The 13,744-nt window shown below is 50.1% G+C and overlaps 1 protein-coding gene across 1 annotated transcript in view; it reads left to right on the forward strand.

Moving 5' to 3' along the window:
- The window catches only part of Spon1 (spondin 1), a 308,671-nt gene extending 298,979 nt beyond the window's left edge, over nucleotides 1–9,692 (forward strand). The window contains exons 12-16 of the mRNA XM_075971948.1: nucleotides 1,328–1,498; nucleotides 1,608–1,775; nucleotides 2,767–2,931; nucleotides 5,134–5,397; nucleotides 8,141–9,692. Coding sequence (XP_075828063.1) covers nucleotides 1,328–1,498; nucleotides 1,608–1,775; nucleotides 2,767–2,931; nucleotides 5,134–5,397; nucleotides 8,141–8,304 — 932 coding nt within the window. The 3' untranslated portion in view covers nucleotides 8,305–9,692. The remainder of the gene's footprint in view (nucleotides 1–1,327; nucleotides 1,499–1,607; nucleotides 1,776–2,766; nucleotides 2,932–5,133; nucleotides 5,398–8,140) is intronic.
- The last annotated feature ends 4,052 nt before the right edge of the window (nucleotides 9,693–13,744 follow it).

Below are 13,744 nucleotides of genomic sequence, written 5' to 3' on the forward strand. Positions count from 1 at the left end.
TTTGGGGTCACAAAAGAAAGAGACCACCATTCTGACTGAAGGGTCTGGACAATGGCAAGCTTTACTCTTGCTCCAGAGGGTGTGTTCAGGAAGAGGGAACACGCGGACAGGAGGTTCATTTAGTTTTTATTCCAACTCAGGTGACGGCTGTGTCTTCCTCATTGGCTTGTGTCTAATCTCACAATCGTACTCTGTCAGCTAATCTGAAAAGAATTGGTGCATAGGAAATATCAGAGGGAATGGGGGGTCACTAGAGGTGAAGGGCCACTGGAGGTGAGGGGTCACTGCTCCAAAGGAAGAAGGTCCCTTCTCCAGGCCATCCAATTCTTAGGATAGAGCAGTGGGCCTCACCATATAGCCCAAACCAGTCTAGAGCTCACTCTGTAGCTCCATGTGGGTCAGGAACTCATGATGCCCTTGCCTCCACCACTGGAGTGCTGAGATTGCTGGGCTCTCAAATGCTTTTAAGTAATTGTTATTCCTGGCCCCTCTTCCAAACCCGACCTGAGCCTTACGTGGAGCGCAGTGCGCTTGTTTCACATAGGGGCCTTCAGCTCATTGCTCACTTTCTCCGCTGGAAACTGCTCAAAGGTCAGGCTTGCTTTCTGCAAGTCTGCAAAACCTACGTCACTACACATAGCTTTGGAGATTGCAGGACGGTGATTGCGGGGCCAAGGGCAAAGGGCAGCTACCTGCTTCTGCGTGACTCTTTCTGCCTGTACAGGCCTATGCTGTTTCCTATTCTTATTCTGAGGAGGGCTAGACTAGACAGGCTATACTTATTCTGTGGCAGGGCCATTCAGGCTGGAATGGTGCCTCGCACAAAGAAAAGCAATTCCAAGCAGGGGCTAGCTAAAACAGTACAATCTCCTGCACACCATTTCCCAGCTTTTCCTGGCAGTAGCCTGGCCTGCCTCTCGGGGCTTTGCTCCCACAGGGGTCATTGCTAGCCATGTGGGCCTCAAACAGAGCACCATGGAGAAGAACAAACCCTGCTATAGACAAGCCTACAAGGAGACAGGGAGAAGAAATTCACTGTCAGCCCTGAGGCTCCTTTAGGGGTACAAGAGCTAGGCAGCCAATGCCAATAGTGGTGCTGAAGTCTCTAAGTATAGCCTAAGACTCCTCCACAGGAAAGCTGCCACTATTATATCAGGCAGGCGGCCCCAGGAGGTACGGCAGTACTAAATCGCTGGACCTGGACCTTCTCCTTGGACCTGAGGCACCTGCTCCACTCCTTAACCGCCTCTCCTCCCAGAGCCAGAGTTCTCCTGTGCCAACCCCAGGTTCTTTTCTGCCCCTCCTGAGCATGCTCAGTGTGTTGCAGATGGCTCCACTTGTACCATGTCCGAGTGGATCACCTGGTCGCCCTGCAGCATCTCATGTGGCATGGGCATGAGGTCCCGGGAGAGGTACGTGAAGCAGTTCCCAGAGGACGGCTCAGTGTGCACACTGCCCACGGAAGAGACAGAGAAGTGCACAGTCAATGAGGAGTGCTGTGAGTAGGGCAGGGGGAAGGGGGGTGGGGTGCCCTTAGGTGGGTGGGGCAAGCAGGCAGGCGGACCCCTGCACAAACCGCACAACTCCAACTGTGTGGACTCCCCCAGCTCCTAGCAGCTGCCTGGTGACTGAGTGGGGCGAATGGGATGACTGCAGCGCCACCTGTGGGATGGGCATGAAGAAGCGCCACCGTATGGTCAAGATGAGCCCCGCGGACGGCTCCATGTGCAAGGCTGAGACGTCGCAGGCGGAGAAATGCATGATGCCCGAGTGCCGTGAGTGGGTATGGGGAGGGCTTTGGGCAGCGAACCTCAAACGGACAAGAGACACCCAAGTGCTCCCCGACTAGGTGGATGAATAGGGACCAAGAGAGAGCAGGGTTTGGTCTTGTAGGGCACTGTCAGGAGCAAGAGGAACAGAGGTGTGCGGGTATCCCACCAATTAGATCCAGACAGGCCCCTTGCAGGTGTTTTACACACACTGGTGACTTCTGGATAGAATTCACCTGCAGCTGCGTTCTCTAGAAGCATTTCCCTTGGGGCAATGGACAGGGATAGTAAATTTAGGTAGGACATGCTTTGAACTCTCCCAAGTCATTCCTGGCTTTTTGTTTGTGGGGTTGAGACAGTCTCATTGTGAAGCCCTAACTGGTCTGGAACTGGCTAGGCAGACCAGGCTTGCCTTGAAGTCACAGAAATGCCACTGCCTCTACCTCCCACACGCCGAGATTAAAAATGTGCGCGACTATGGCCAGCAAATTTCTGTTTTATGAAGGCCTTGTTAGGTGTCATAAGGCACAACTATGCCCACTCTAGGTGCAAATGGATGAGTATGCGCACACAAGCACGCGCGCGCGCACACACACACACACACAAACACACACACACACTCTAGGGATTTCAGCTCAGACAAAGCAAAACTGCAGCACTAAGTCAGTTCCTGTTAGGGCACCATGAGGAGTGTTCCTAGTGAGGCCCTACTAAATCTATAGATTATTAATTAAATTTGGTGACTCCATTAAATCAGTGATGTCTCTGTTGAGAACTTGCATTCTGCTTCACTGACCGTCACCTGGTGTAAGGTCATGACCACCAACTGGGCCACTTCCTGCCTGAGAGCTACTTCCTGCTCCAGGCTGTTCACTCTGAACCTAGGGTCCAGTTCCCTTCTATCCCAGTGGCTAGTGCAGGTGGGGGTTTTACAGGGCCAAGATCAAAGACAACAAAAGGTGCCTGTTCTCAGTGCCAAACTCGGCTCTTGACCTAGATACCATCCCGTGCTTGCTGTCCCCCTGGTCCGAATGGAGCGACTGCAGCGTCACCTGTGGGAAGGGCATGCGGACCCGCCAGCGGATGCTCAAGTCTCTGGCAGAGCTGGGCGACTGTAACGAGGAACTGGAGCAGGTGGAGAAATGCATGCTGCCAGAATGCCGTAAGTCCCAGGTCCTGGAAGCCCACCCCTCGCTTGGTCCAGTGAGCCCCCAGCCAGCTACGTGCTAATACAACCAGACGGGGAGACAGCTAAGTGGATAAATCACTCTGTGTACAAGCGTGGGGACCAGGCTTTGGAACCCCAGAACCCACAGAAAAGCCCAGCAGGCATACTGGCTAGCTAGACCAGCCAAATCAGTGACCTGTAGGTTCAAAAAGAGACCCTCTCTCAGTAAATACAGCGGAGAACAATGGAGAAAACACCAGAAATCATGTTTGTTCTTAAGACATGCTTGTGCATACACATACACACACACGCACGCCAAAGATTGTAGACTGTTAAGATCCTATAGTGAGATTAATTTGTCTTGGAGAAAGAGTAGAATTTGGATCTGTGTTGGCAGAAACACTTCAATTTCATTGTTGTCTGCAAAACACACAAACACACAGAATGGCCGTGAAGACTAAATAGGAGACGGATACTAATGCTGTAGCACGCCCAGTCCTTGTCCTCCCCCGGCCAGTCCTTGTCCTCCCCCGGCCAGTCCTTGTCCTCCCCTGCCCAGTCCTTGTCCTCCCCCGGCCAGTCCTTGTCCTCCCCTGCCCAGTCCTTGTCCTCCCCTGCCCAGTCCTTGTCCTCCCCTACCCAGTCCTTGTCCTCCCCTGCCCAGTCCTTGTCCTCCCCTGCCCAGTCCTTGTCCTCCCCCGGCCAGTCCTTGTCCTCCCCCGCCCAGTCCTTGTCCTCCCCTGCCCAGTCCTTGTCCTCCCCTGCCCAGTCCTTGTCCTCCCCCAGCCAGTCCTTGTCCTCCCCCGCCCAGTCCTTGTCCTCCCCCGCCCAGTCCTTGTCCTCCCCCGCCCAGTCCTTGTCCTCCCCTGCCCAGTCCTTGTCCTCCCCTGCCCAGTCCTTGTCCTCCCCCGGCCAGTCCTTGTCTTCCCCCACCCTGCTTAGAAACTCGTCTGACCAGGAACTTTGTAACCTTTCAATTCTATCCCAGTACCATGTGTTTTATTTATTTACCTGTGACTGGAGGCTGGCCATTAAGTCAACACTCCACAAGGCTGGTAAGAAGGGAAGAGTCAGGTTCTCAAAAACATCTGCCCACATCTGCCTCTGCAATCTGTGTAGTCAATATCGCTGATTATTATTCCTGTTTCCCAGTTCATACAGCAACAAAACACTTCCCAGGCTACTGTGAGGACCAAAGCCAGCTCCTGGCACGAAGTGCGAGCAGGTGCAGGCCCCCATGGGCCTCAGCAGCCTTGGGCTCTTACTACCCATAGTCAGTACACAGCTACCTCAATGACTGGGCTCTAGAGCCTTCATCTAGTGGTGACGGTCACCAATTCATACAAGTGTTTATATCCACAGGGTCTACTCAAGGGGATCAGGAAATGAACATCCACAGGGTTCTGCTGGGAGCAAATAGCTCATTTAATCCTCATAGCCTAATTTAACAAAATTACAATTATCCCCATTTGGCAGACAAGCTCCTTCAGGGAAAGGGGCCGGAAAACACTGAGTTGAAGAATGTGGAATCATTTGCCTCCTTGGACACATCTTGAAAAATCAGACCAAAATGCTGTTTCCCCTCACACTGCGAGGTGCTTGCTTAGTAAGAATGGTAGATCCTTTGTTATGATAAACCCTAAAACACCTTTTGCACTTGATCCTTTGTAGAACTTCCCATCTCGGGCTCCTGTGTTCTACACAGACCACCACATGCAGGAGACAGCTGAGGTGCAGAATAAGAAAAGCTGTGTGGGTTTGAGAAAGCCCTAAGCATGGGTTCATGTAGGCAAGTCACCTGCAACCTTGTTCTCTCCAAAGGCTATGTAGTGGATGGCCATTCGCTGAAGAACACTATGGCTCCCCTGAGGAAATCTAGGTTCCTTGAGACGGGGGGGGGGGGGGGGGGGGGGGGGGGGCTTGTCAGTGCCACTAGAAGCTGACATGATTATTCCAGGAAGTCACAGGGCAAGGCATGAGGTTACAAAAACACCTTCGACGTCCCCTCCTATCACCTTAATCACAGAGGCAGAATGAGAAGAGTATGGGGTCATGATCTGCCGACAGCATTGCCTCTACTGCTCCAGATAATGCCATTGCTTCTAGATCCCCGATTCTTCTGATTGGCAACATGACTGAGACAGTCAAAGGGGATATACTCAACTACTCTGTTTCCCACTGTCTCTATCTTGCTAGCCATTGACTGTGAACTCAGCGAGTGGTCCCAGTGGTCTGAATGTAACAAGTCATGCGGGAAAGGCCATATGATCCGAACCCGGACAATCCAAATGGAACCTCAGTTTGGGGGTGTACCCTGCCCAGAGACTGTGCAACGCAAGAAGTGTCGTGCCCGGAAATGCCTTCGGAACCCATCAGTCCAGAAGCTGCGCTGGAGGGAGGCCCGAGAGAGCAGGCGCAGTGAACAGTTTAGGGAGGAGTCAGAGGGAGAGCAGTTCCCAGGTACAGTTCCCCAAAGGCCAGGGCGGGTGGGGCTGCTCTGGGCTCAGAGAGAGAGGGGGGCACTTTGGACTATTCAGACTATTCAGACTGATTCCCAAATACTAAGAAAGCATACTTTATACAGAAGAGACTGGGTGAATGTGTGTGTGTGTGTGTGTGTGTGTGTGTGTAACTGCCAAAATAGATTTTTAAGCAAAGAGCCTTTGGAAATTGTACACTGTTTTTTCTTCGCATTTGTAAAGCACCTTGCTCACAATCAGCTATGACTAACCAAGCCCATTTACTTCTGCATAAAGGGAAAATGACGGCACAGATGCATGTGAGAGCCCTGATTGTTTAGGAAAATCTTTATGGCTCATCAGATCAAACCATCCCTGTAAGTGTAGGGCAAGTCTATCCTGGCCAGTGGCTTCTCAGTGTAATGGTAACCACAAAGCTTAGCATTTGGATTTATTTCTTCCAGCTGATGTGGAGCCAGGCAGCCACCTAAGTGGTAAACACTCCAGCAGAACAATGAACCAAGTGCAAAGGAAGCCAGAGAATGGGCACAGAACTAACTGGAGTCTGAGGAAATGCAGGACAGAGAAAGCTAGACTGACTCCTACGGAGTTTTTAGGAGCTTGCCATATGATAAGCATTCATGCAGATAAAAATAGAGGGGGCTGGAGAGATGGCTCAGTGGTTAAGAGCAGTGGCTGCTCTTCCAAAGGTCCCGAGTTCAATTCCCAACAACTACTTGGTGGCTCACAACCATCTGTAATGAGATCTGGTGCCTTCTTCTGGCCAGCAGGCATACATGCAGACACAACACTGTATACATAATAAATAATCTTTAAAAAAAATAAATTAGAAACATAAACCCATTCTTTAAAATCACCATCACCCCTGGGCTAGAGAGATGGGTACTCTTTCAGAGGACCCAAGTACATTTCCTAGCACCCAAATGGTGGCTCACAACATTCTGTAACTCCAGTACCAGGGGATCTGATGCCCTCTTCTGGCCTCCACAGGCATTTGTGTGCATATGGTATATAGATAGGCAAAACACACAGAAGATAATTAAAGAATAGTAATAACCCCTACATGGAATGGCACTGCTGAATGAGCTGGTCCAAACCAAGAAAACCAAATGTTTGACAGGCCAACAGAATGATGATTTGAGGCAATCCGTGGTTAAGTCCTGGGCACAGACCATTAACCATTTTTTGCATTCCCTGGAGGCAAACACAACAGCCATGGAAAAGTTCAGTGGCTCTTCCTTAATACAGTCCACCTCACCTTGATGAGCGAGAAGAGCGCATGCCTTTAATCCCTGCACTTGAGCAAAGCTAGTTCTAGTACATCAAAGGCTATACAAAGAAACTGTGTCAAGAAACTAAAATGTGGGGGGAGAATGAAGGAAAGAAGGAAGGAAGGAAGGGAGGGAGGGAGGGAGGGAGGGAGGGAGGGAGGGAGGGAGGGAAGGGAAGGGAAGGGAAGGGAAGGGAAGGGAAGGGAAGGGAAGGGAAGGGAAGGGAAGGGAAGGGAAGGGAAGGGAAGGGAAGGGAAGGGAAGGGAAGGGAAGGGAAGGGAAGGGAAGGGAAGGGAAGGGAAGGGAAGGGAAGGGAAGGAAAGGAAAGGAAAGGAAAGGAAAGGAAAGGAAAGGAAAGGAAAGGAAAGGAAAGGAAAGGAAAGGAAAGGAAAGGAAAGGAAGGAAAGGAAAGGAAAGGAAAGGAAAGGAAAGGAAAGGAAAGGAAAGGAAAGGAAAGGAAAGGAAAGGAAAGGAAAGGAAAGGAAAAGGTAGCTCATTCTCCAGTGTAGAGATGAACTAAGTCGACAGGCCCTTTTTTTAGGAATATTCTATGCCAAGATGTCTGTGGTAGGCAGGCAGTCATCAGTCCCAGTTAAAGGCAGCTATATGCTCAGCAGTTTCTCCAGGAAACTTTGCTGTGGTGTGGTAAACAGGTACCTCATACATAGTCATGAGCATGCTGTCTTCAAAGATGAGATGTATGAAGGGCTGCTGGTGTGTGCAGACAAGAGAACCCCTGCCTCCCGAGTGCTACTGATGTATGCAAACAGGAACCTCATCGCTGGTGGTCAGAGGGATTCCTTTGAGGAAGGCATCGTCATGTTTCATAGGAAGAAGAAAAGAATTGTTCATTTGACTTAGTAATGGGTAGGCTGAGACCTCAGGCAGGGAGGCTCACAAAGTAGTTTAGTGCTCCGGGCTGGTCACCATTTACAAGTCGGTACTTTAAACAAACCTTTAGCCATAATCCTGTGGCACCGAGTCCAGCTGGCTTGGTATCACTCTTCTGAGGTTTGGCTGTGTTAGACACATTCTCGTTTGCACAGCCACGATCAAGAGGAGCTGGAAGAGCAACCCCAGGCTTACCTGCCTTTCTGGGGCCTCTTGCCACAGGGTCCCTCGAATGAGGTCACCCCGACTTGCTCACACCTAAGTTGTTTTCAGGCACAATTTTTTGTTCGTACCCCATTAGCCAAAGCAAGCCAAGCCTAGGTTCAAGGGGTGGGGAAATACTCTGACCTTCGACAGGAAGCGATCAGGACATTAATGGTCATAGCTTTTGCAACCCACCATATATATGAGCTAGCAATCCCTAATGCAATCAGTAGGCATTAATTAATCCAACCACTCATTACATGGAGAAGCAGAGAGAGTGGCAGACAACTCATGGAGAGTCCTGCTGGAAGCCACTGCTCGCATTCTGCCAGCCTAACTACACATTCTCACTTTCAGGCTGTCGGATGCGCCCGTGGACAGCCTGGTCAGAATGCACCAAACTGTGCGGAGGCGGGATCCAGGAGCGTTACATGACTGTGAAGAAGAGGTTCAAAAGCTCCCAGTTTACCAGCTGCAAAGACAAGAAGGAGATCAGAGCGTGCAATGTGCACCCTTGTTAGCCGGGGTGCAATTCCCCCAGGGCTGCATCTCAGATTCCAGTCACCAATAAGGCTGGGTGGTTTGTTTGCTTGTTTACGATGAGTTAAATTGTGTCCACTAGTTTTCATTTTTACGGCGTGGTTTGCCCAGTAGTCTTATGGATGCCAAGGGACATCCTGTCTGAATACGTCTTGGTGGGTGCAGGCCAAGTGGGGCACCCCTGTCCTCAGGCAGCCCTCTTCCTACACCGAAGTGAGTAGCATTGGTTCACCTTGTACTAAACTGAAATGTGTCCCTCTGGAGCATCCCCCTGGCCAAGCAGGACAGAGACCCTGGCCACATCCACAAGGAGAAGCAACCAGCATGCAGGAGACACCCATCAGATACAGAGGACAGATTCCCCTTTCTCGCCTTTGGCCTGCGACCCCTGCAGAAGCCATTTCTCTTCTTTTCACTTAGCGCAACTTCAGGTATCTCTCGGTAAAGCCTCCTTGCGCACGAGCTCTCCAGGCCCTCGAGGAAAAGCAGGAAGGCGGGGTGGCTTTTATTCTACAAACCTGACACTGGTTTGTGACACCACAAAAGCAGCAGGTGACGCTGGCTGCTTTATTTAACCGTAGGCGTTGATAAAGGAAATGAGGCATAAACCACGTTTCTCTTGGGTTTCGATTGCTGGTGCCATAGTTGTCCTAGGGTGCCAGGGCATGACCCTCTTCTCAGCAGATTCCTCTTTGGACCAATGGAGGCAGTAAACTGGATAACTGTCCCAAATGTGACTAAAATCTTCTTACAGATCCAGACCCTTTAGGTTCCCCAAACTTCCTTAGAATAAAGCATCTTAACTCTTGAGAACTACCTGCTAAGTTTGCCAGGAAGCCCCCGTGTCAATTCTTCAACAAAAATGCTATCTTCCTACTTATTAAGTCCCTGATAGTTTATAGTTAGAGAGGAGAAAGGCAACCTATTCTCATGATTAAGACACAAACCTAGAGAAGGTTTATTCAGCCATGCCTGTGCCTCAGGCATGTTCCCCCGTGGACAGTCCAAAGGAAGGCCAGGGGTTTCCACCGACATCCAAGCCATCAGCAGCGCACTGAACCCATGTCTAACAACAACCCACAAGCAGAAAACAGGGACATTTGTCTCTGTTGTGAGCTCATCGGCAGGTTCTGCTCATGCATCTGTTGAAACTATCTTCACATTCTTTTGCAAGTCTGTGTTTATTACCGCTTCGTCCAAATACATACTGTGGGCAAGACGCCCACAGTACTCTGGATATACTACTTTAAGAATCTGCATTAAACACATCAGGATTATTTCCAGTCACATCTATGTACAATCCCCAAATATGTATTTTCCTTAACACAAGAGCGCCTGTTCAATAAAAAAAAAATAAATAAAAAATAAACCTTAGTGGGCCTGTCTTTGTTTTTAGGCCATTAAATGGTGGGAGGGTTGGGTCTTTTTTCAGTTTGTTACCCCATTCATTTTCAGGAAAAGATGGGGCGTCTGTCCCCTCGAGGTGGGCCACTGGCATCATACCCCTTGCTCATCTGAAGCTTGGATTATTTCCAACATTATTTTTAGATATTTTAATGAACTGCTTTCTCTTTCAAAGGAATAGAATACAAAGAAATGAGAAGCTTAAAATTCTACTGGGGACCCCCAACACCCACCCCCAAAAGTCCTGATGAAGAATCTGCCCTGCCTACTTCTTTTTTTTTTTTATTGAAAGAAAAAAAAAAGAAATTCCCGCCTCCTCCCAGCCTCCCATTTCCCTCCCCCTCCTCCCACTCCTCTTCTCCTCCCCCAACTCCTCTCCCTCTCCCTCTCCAGTCGGAAGAGCAGTCAGGGTTCCCTGCCCTGTGGAAAGTCCAAGGTCCTCCCCCCTCCATCCAGGTCTAGGAAGGTGAACATCCATACTGGCTAGGCTCCCACAAAGCCAGAACATAAAGTAGCCTACTTCTGTAACATCCTCCATGATAACAGAGGTTCCTTTAGAGAGTGGCAGGGTTCACTAACATATACTCTTCTTCTCTGATCCCAGTTGGGGATAATTTTCATCCTGACTTGGGAGACTTTTGAAAACCCAGAAAACTGGCTGGTGGCCAAGAAGAGGCTGAGAAACACACGCTGTTTGCAGTGGGGAATCTGTGATGTCAAATCTCTTTCTTACCGAAGTCTCATGTCAGGTGGTTGTCATTCTTTCCAGCTAATCAATCATTTTGGAAATAACTACAAACGCAATCTGTTTGGACTCCCACTTGGGCTAATAAAAGAGAACCCACTTGTAAGACGTTCAGAGCTCTGCTTCCCAATCAGACATTGGGTCAATCTCCTGTCACCAGGCCAATGTGGTATTTTTGGTTTTGGTTTTCGCGACAGGGTTTTTCTATGGAGCGCTGGCTATTCTGGAACTCACTTTGTAAACCAGCTTGGCCGCGAACTCACAGAGATCTGCCTGCCTTTGCCTCCCACAACCACCGGGCTTGCCCAGTGTGCTTTATCTGAGGTAAATCTGCTAGAGCGAATGAGACTAAAACCTGGGCTCCTTTGGACTCCCAAGTGAAAAGCTTGCAGAGAACGCGGGCTGTGCTCCCGTTTGCACTAGAGCTCATGCGCATACATTCAGCATCCTCGAGGGCTGCAAGCAACGGGAAAGCGCACACTGCAGGCCTCCCGCACTCTGGCACCCACATCACAACCTATCCGCAGTAACTGCGTGGCTGTGTCAACACAACCTCTCCGTCACATGATCTGTGCCCAGTTTTCACTAAGCCTCCACATTTCAGACAATAAAAAGCAAAAACAAAATCTTGGATCACACACAGTGGAAGCTGTATTCCGTACACTAGAGAGGCCATTCTAAGCCAGCAAAGCCTACCTCAAAAATGAATGAATGAATGAATGAATGAATGAATGAATGAATGAATGAATAGCTTGTCGAATCCTGGGAGCTCAGTCGCATGGGCCTCAGCAGACATTCCACAACAGTCTGACCCAGAGTTTTTAAAGCCCAGCTTTAAAAATTCTGTGACATTGCGTTAAACTGCAAAGAAGTCCAATATTTCCACCCTCAAGAAATGCATCCTACTACACAAGCAAGAACAAACCATGAACGTTTAATTTCTTCTTAAAACTCAGAACCAAGAAAGACAGCCATTTCCTCCACGTTGCTATTTGGAACTGATTTCAATACCCCCATTCTTCTGGTTCCTTCATACTGCCCAAAGGAGACAGAAGGAAAATCAATCCCCTTTGAAAATGACTGGAATTCAGTGACAAATTATAAATAGCAGCTACATGTTAATTAGCATAGGGCTAATTCTAATTCTTCAATTTAAATCCCATGGAACTGAAAGCAAAAGATCTGTATTAAATGTCACATTTAAAGGAGGCACCTGTTTCCAAACTCCCAGGGGCTCAGAGGCAGTGATGTAGCCAAGGGTGGAAGGACCATAAAGGTAAAGCCCAAGGGATGTGGGTTCGAGCCACAGCTACACCTCTGCAGAGCTGCGACAGCTGGGCCCAGTCATTTCCGCTGTTCTGGTCTCAGGACTCACCGGCTCTTCCTCACACCAAAGAGGTCTTCATTCTCACCTTCCGAGAGAACGGGTCTCACAATTCCCATCTCTGTTCCACCTGCCCCTAGCTGCATCGTTAACCACTAAGGGCCCACCTTTGTGCTGAATCTGACGAGAGCTGAGATTTGGTCATCTGTAACTGAAGATGTCACGACAAATAAAATTTACACGCATAATTTCTAACGGCTATCATCAGACTGCACTGAAATTTCAGGCCATGTTCACTTAACATTCATGGTGTCGTCACACAAGATGGCGTTCATCACCATCTTACAGTGCTCAAAATACCCCTCTCTCGAGCATACTGATTAGTAACAGGCTCATATTTTAAGCCATTACATGCTTAGACAATTTTCCTTTACCTCAAGTAATTTTTAAGAATTAAGAGAAGAGCAGGGGCGGGTGAGATGGCTCAGTGGGTAAGGGCACACACCACCAAAGATGACCTGACTACAGTCCCCAGGACCCAGACGGTAGAAGAGAACCAACTCACACAAGCGTGTTGTCCTCTGACCTACACAGCGTGCTGAGTGAGCCTAACCTGGACTAATCAGCCTAGCCAGGACGTCAGAGGGGTCGCTTGGAAACACCATTCCAGCCGCACGTGCACCACTATGGCCTGTGCCCTTGCGCCACCAAGTGCGGTCCCTGTGCACCACTGCGGCCGGTGCCCTGCACCACCAAGTGCGGTCCCTGTGCACCACTGCGGCCGGTACCCGTGGACCACTGCGGCTGGTACCCTGCACCACCGCGGCTGATGCCCTGCACCTCTGTGGCCGGTCCCTGTGCACCATCGTGGCCAGTGCCCGTGGACCACTGCGGCTGATGCCCTGCACCTCTGTGGCCGGTCCCTGTGCACCATCGTGGCCAGTGCCCGTGGACCACTGCGGCTGATGCCCTGCACCTCTGTGGCCGGTCCCTGTGCACCATCGTGGCCAGTGCCCGTGGACCACTGCGGCTGATGCCCTGCACCTCTGTGGCCGGTCCCTGTGCACCACTGCGGCTGGTGCCCGTGCACCACTGCGGCTGATGCCCTGCACCTCTGTGGCCGGTCCCTGTGCACCACTGCGGCTGGTGCCCGTGCACCACTGCGGCTGGTCCCCGTGTACATCTGAGGCCGGTGCCCTGCACCACCGCGGCCGGTGCCCTGCACCACTGCAGCTGGTGCTGCTTGAAGCAGGACCTGCACTTTAATCACAATTCACAAAGGAGATGCAGAAACAGAAACCACGTGCTGAGAAACCTTTACAGTGACTTGACCTTGCGGAGATATCCGAGAGGATGGTTACTCGCCTAGCTCATTTCACTGCACTGTGTGTCAATCCGCAACATGGGGACCAAGATGTTTTACACGGATTTAAGCAGCCCGGGAAGCACTGAACTATGATTCTCAGCCACAGAGGTCATTACCTGTCCCCTACTCCTTTTCCCTTTCCACCCAAACCTCTCTCCAGATCTTCCGACGTAAACCACTATGACCTTGAACTAGTGATTCTCCTGCCCTAGTCTCCTGAAGGAATGAATTATGGCCCTGCTCCAGCCTATATGGCCAAACGGTAGATCTCTAACTCAGACACTAAGTATTTAGATTTTAACAACTACTTCCCGCTTTGCATCCCTGCCTTCCTCAACTAATTACTTTGCACTGAATGGCTCTTACCACTCAGTTTGGTTTTTGAGACAGTTTCTCTGTATAGCTAGACTGTCCTGGAACTAGCTCTGCAGACCAGGCTGGCCTCAAACTCAGAGAACTGCCTGCCTCTGCCTCCTGACTGCTGGGATTAAAGGTGTGCACCACCACTGCCTGGCCTTATAGCTAATTCACTAACAAAATTTCTGCCCTCAACCCAGCTTCACCAAAGAACTTCCCCAACAG

This window comes from Microtus pennsylvanicus, chromosome 5 (assembly GCF_037038515.1).
Source record: "Microtus pennsylvanicus isolate mMicPen1 chromosome 5, mMicPen1.hap1, whole genome shotgun sequence".
NCBI lineage: Eukaryota > Metazoa > Chordata > Mammalia > Rodentia > Cricetidae > Microtus > Microtus pennsylvanicus.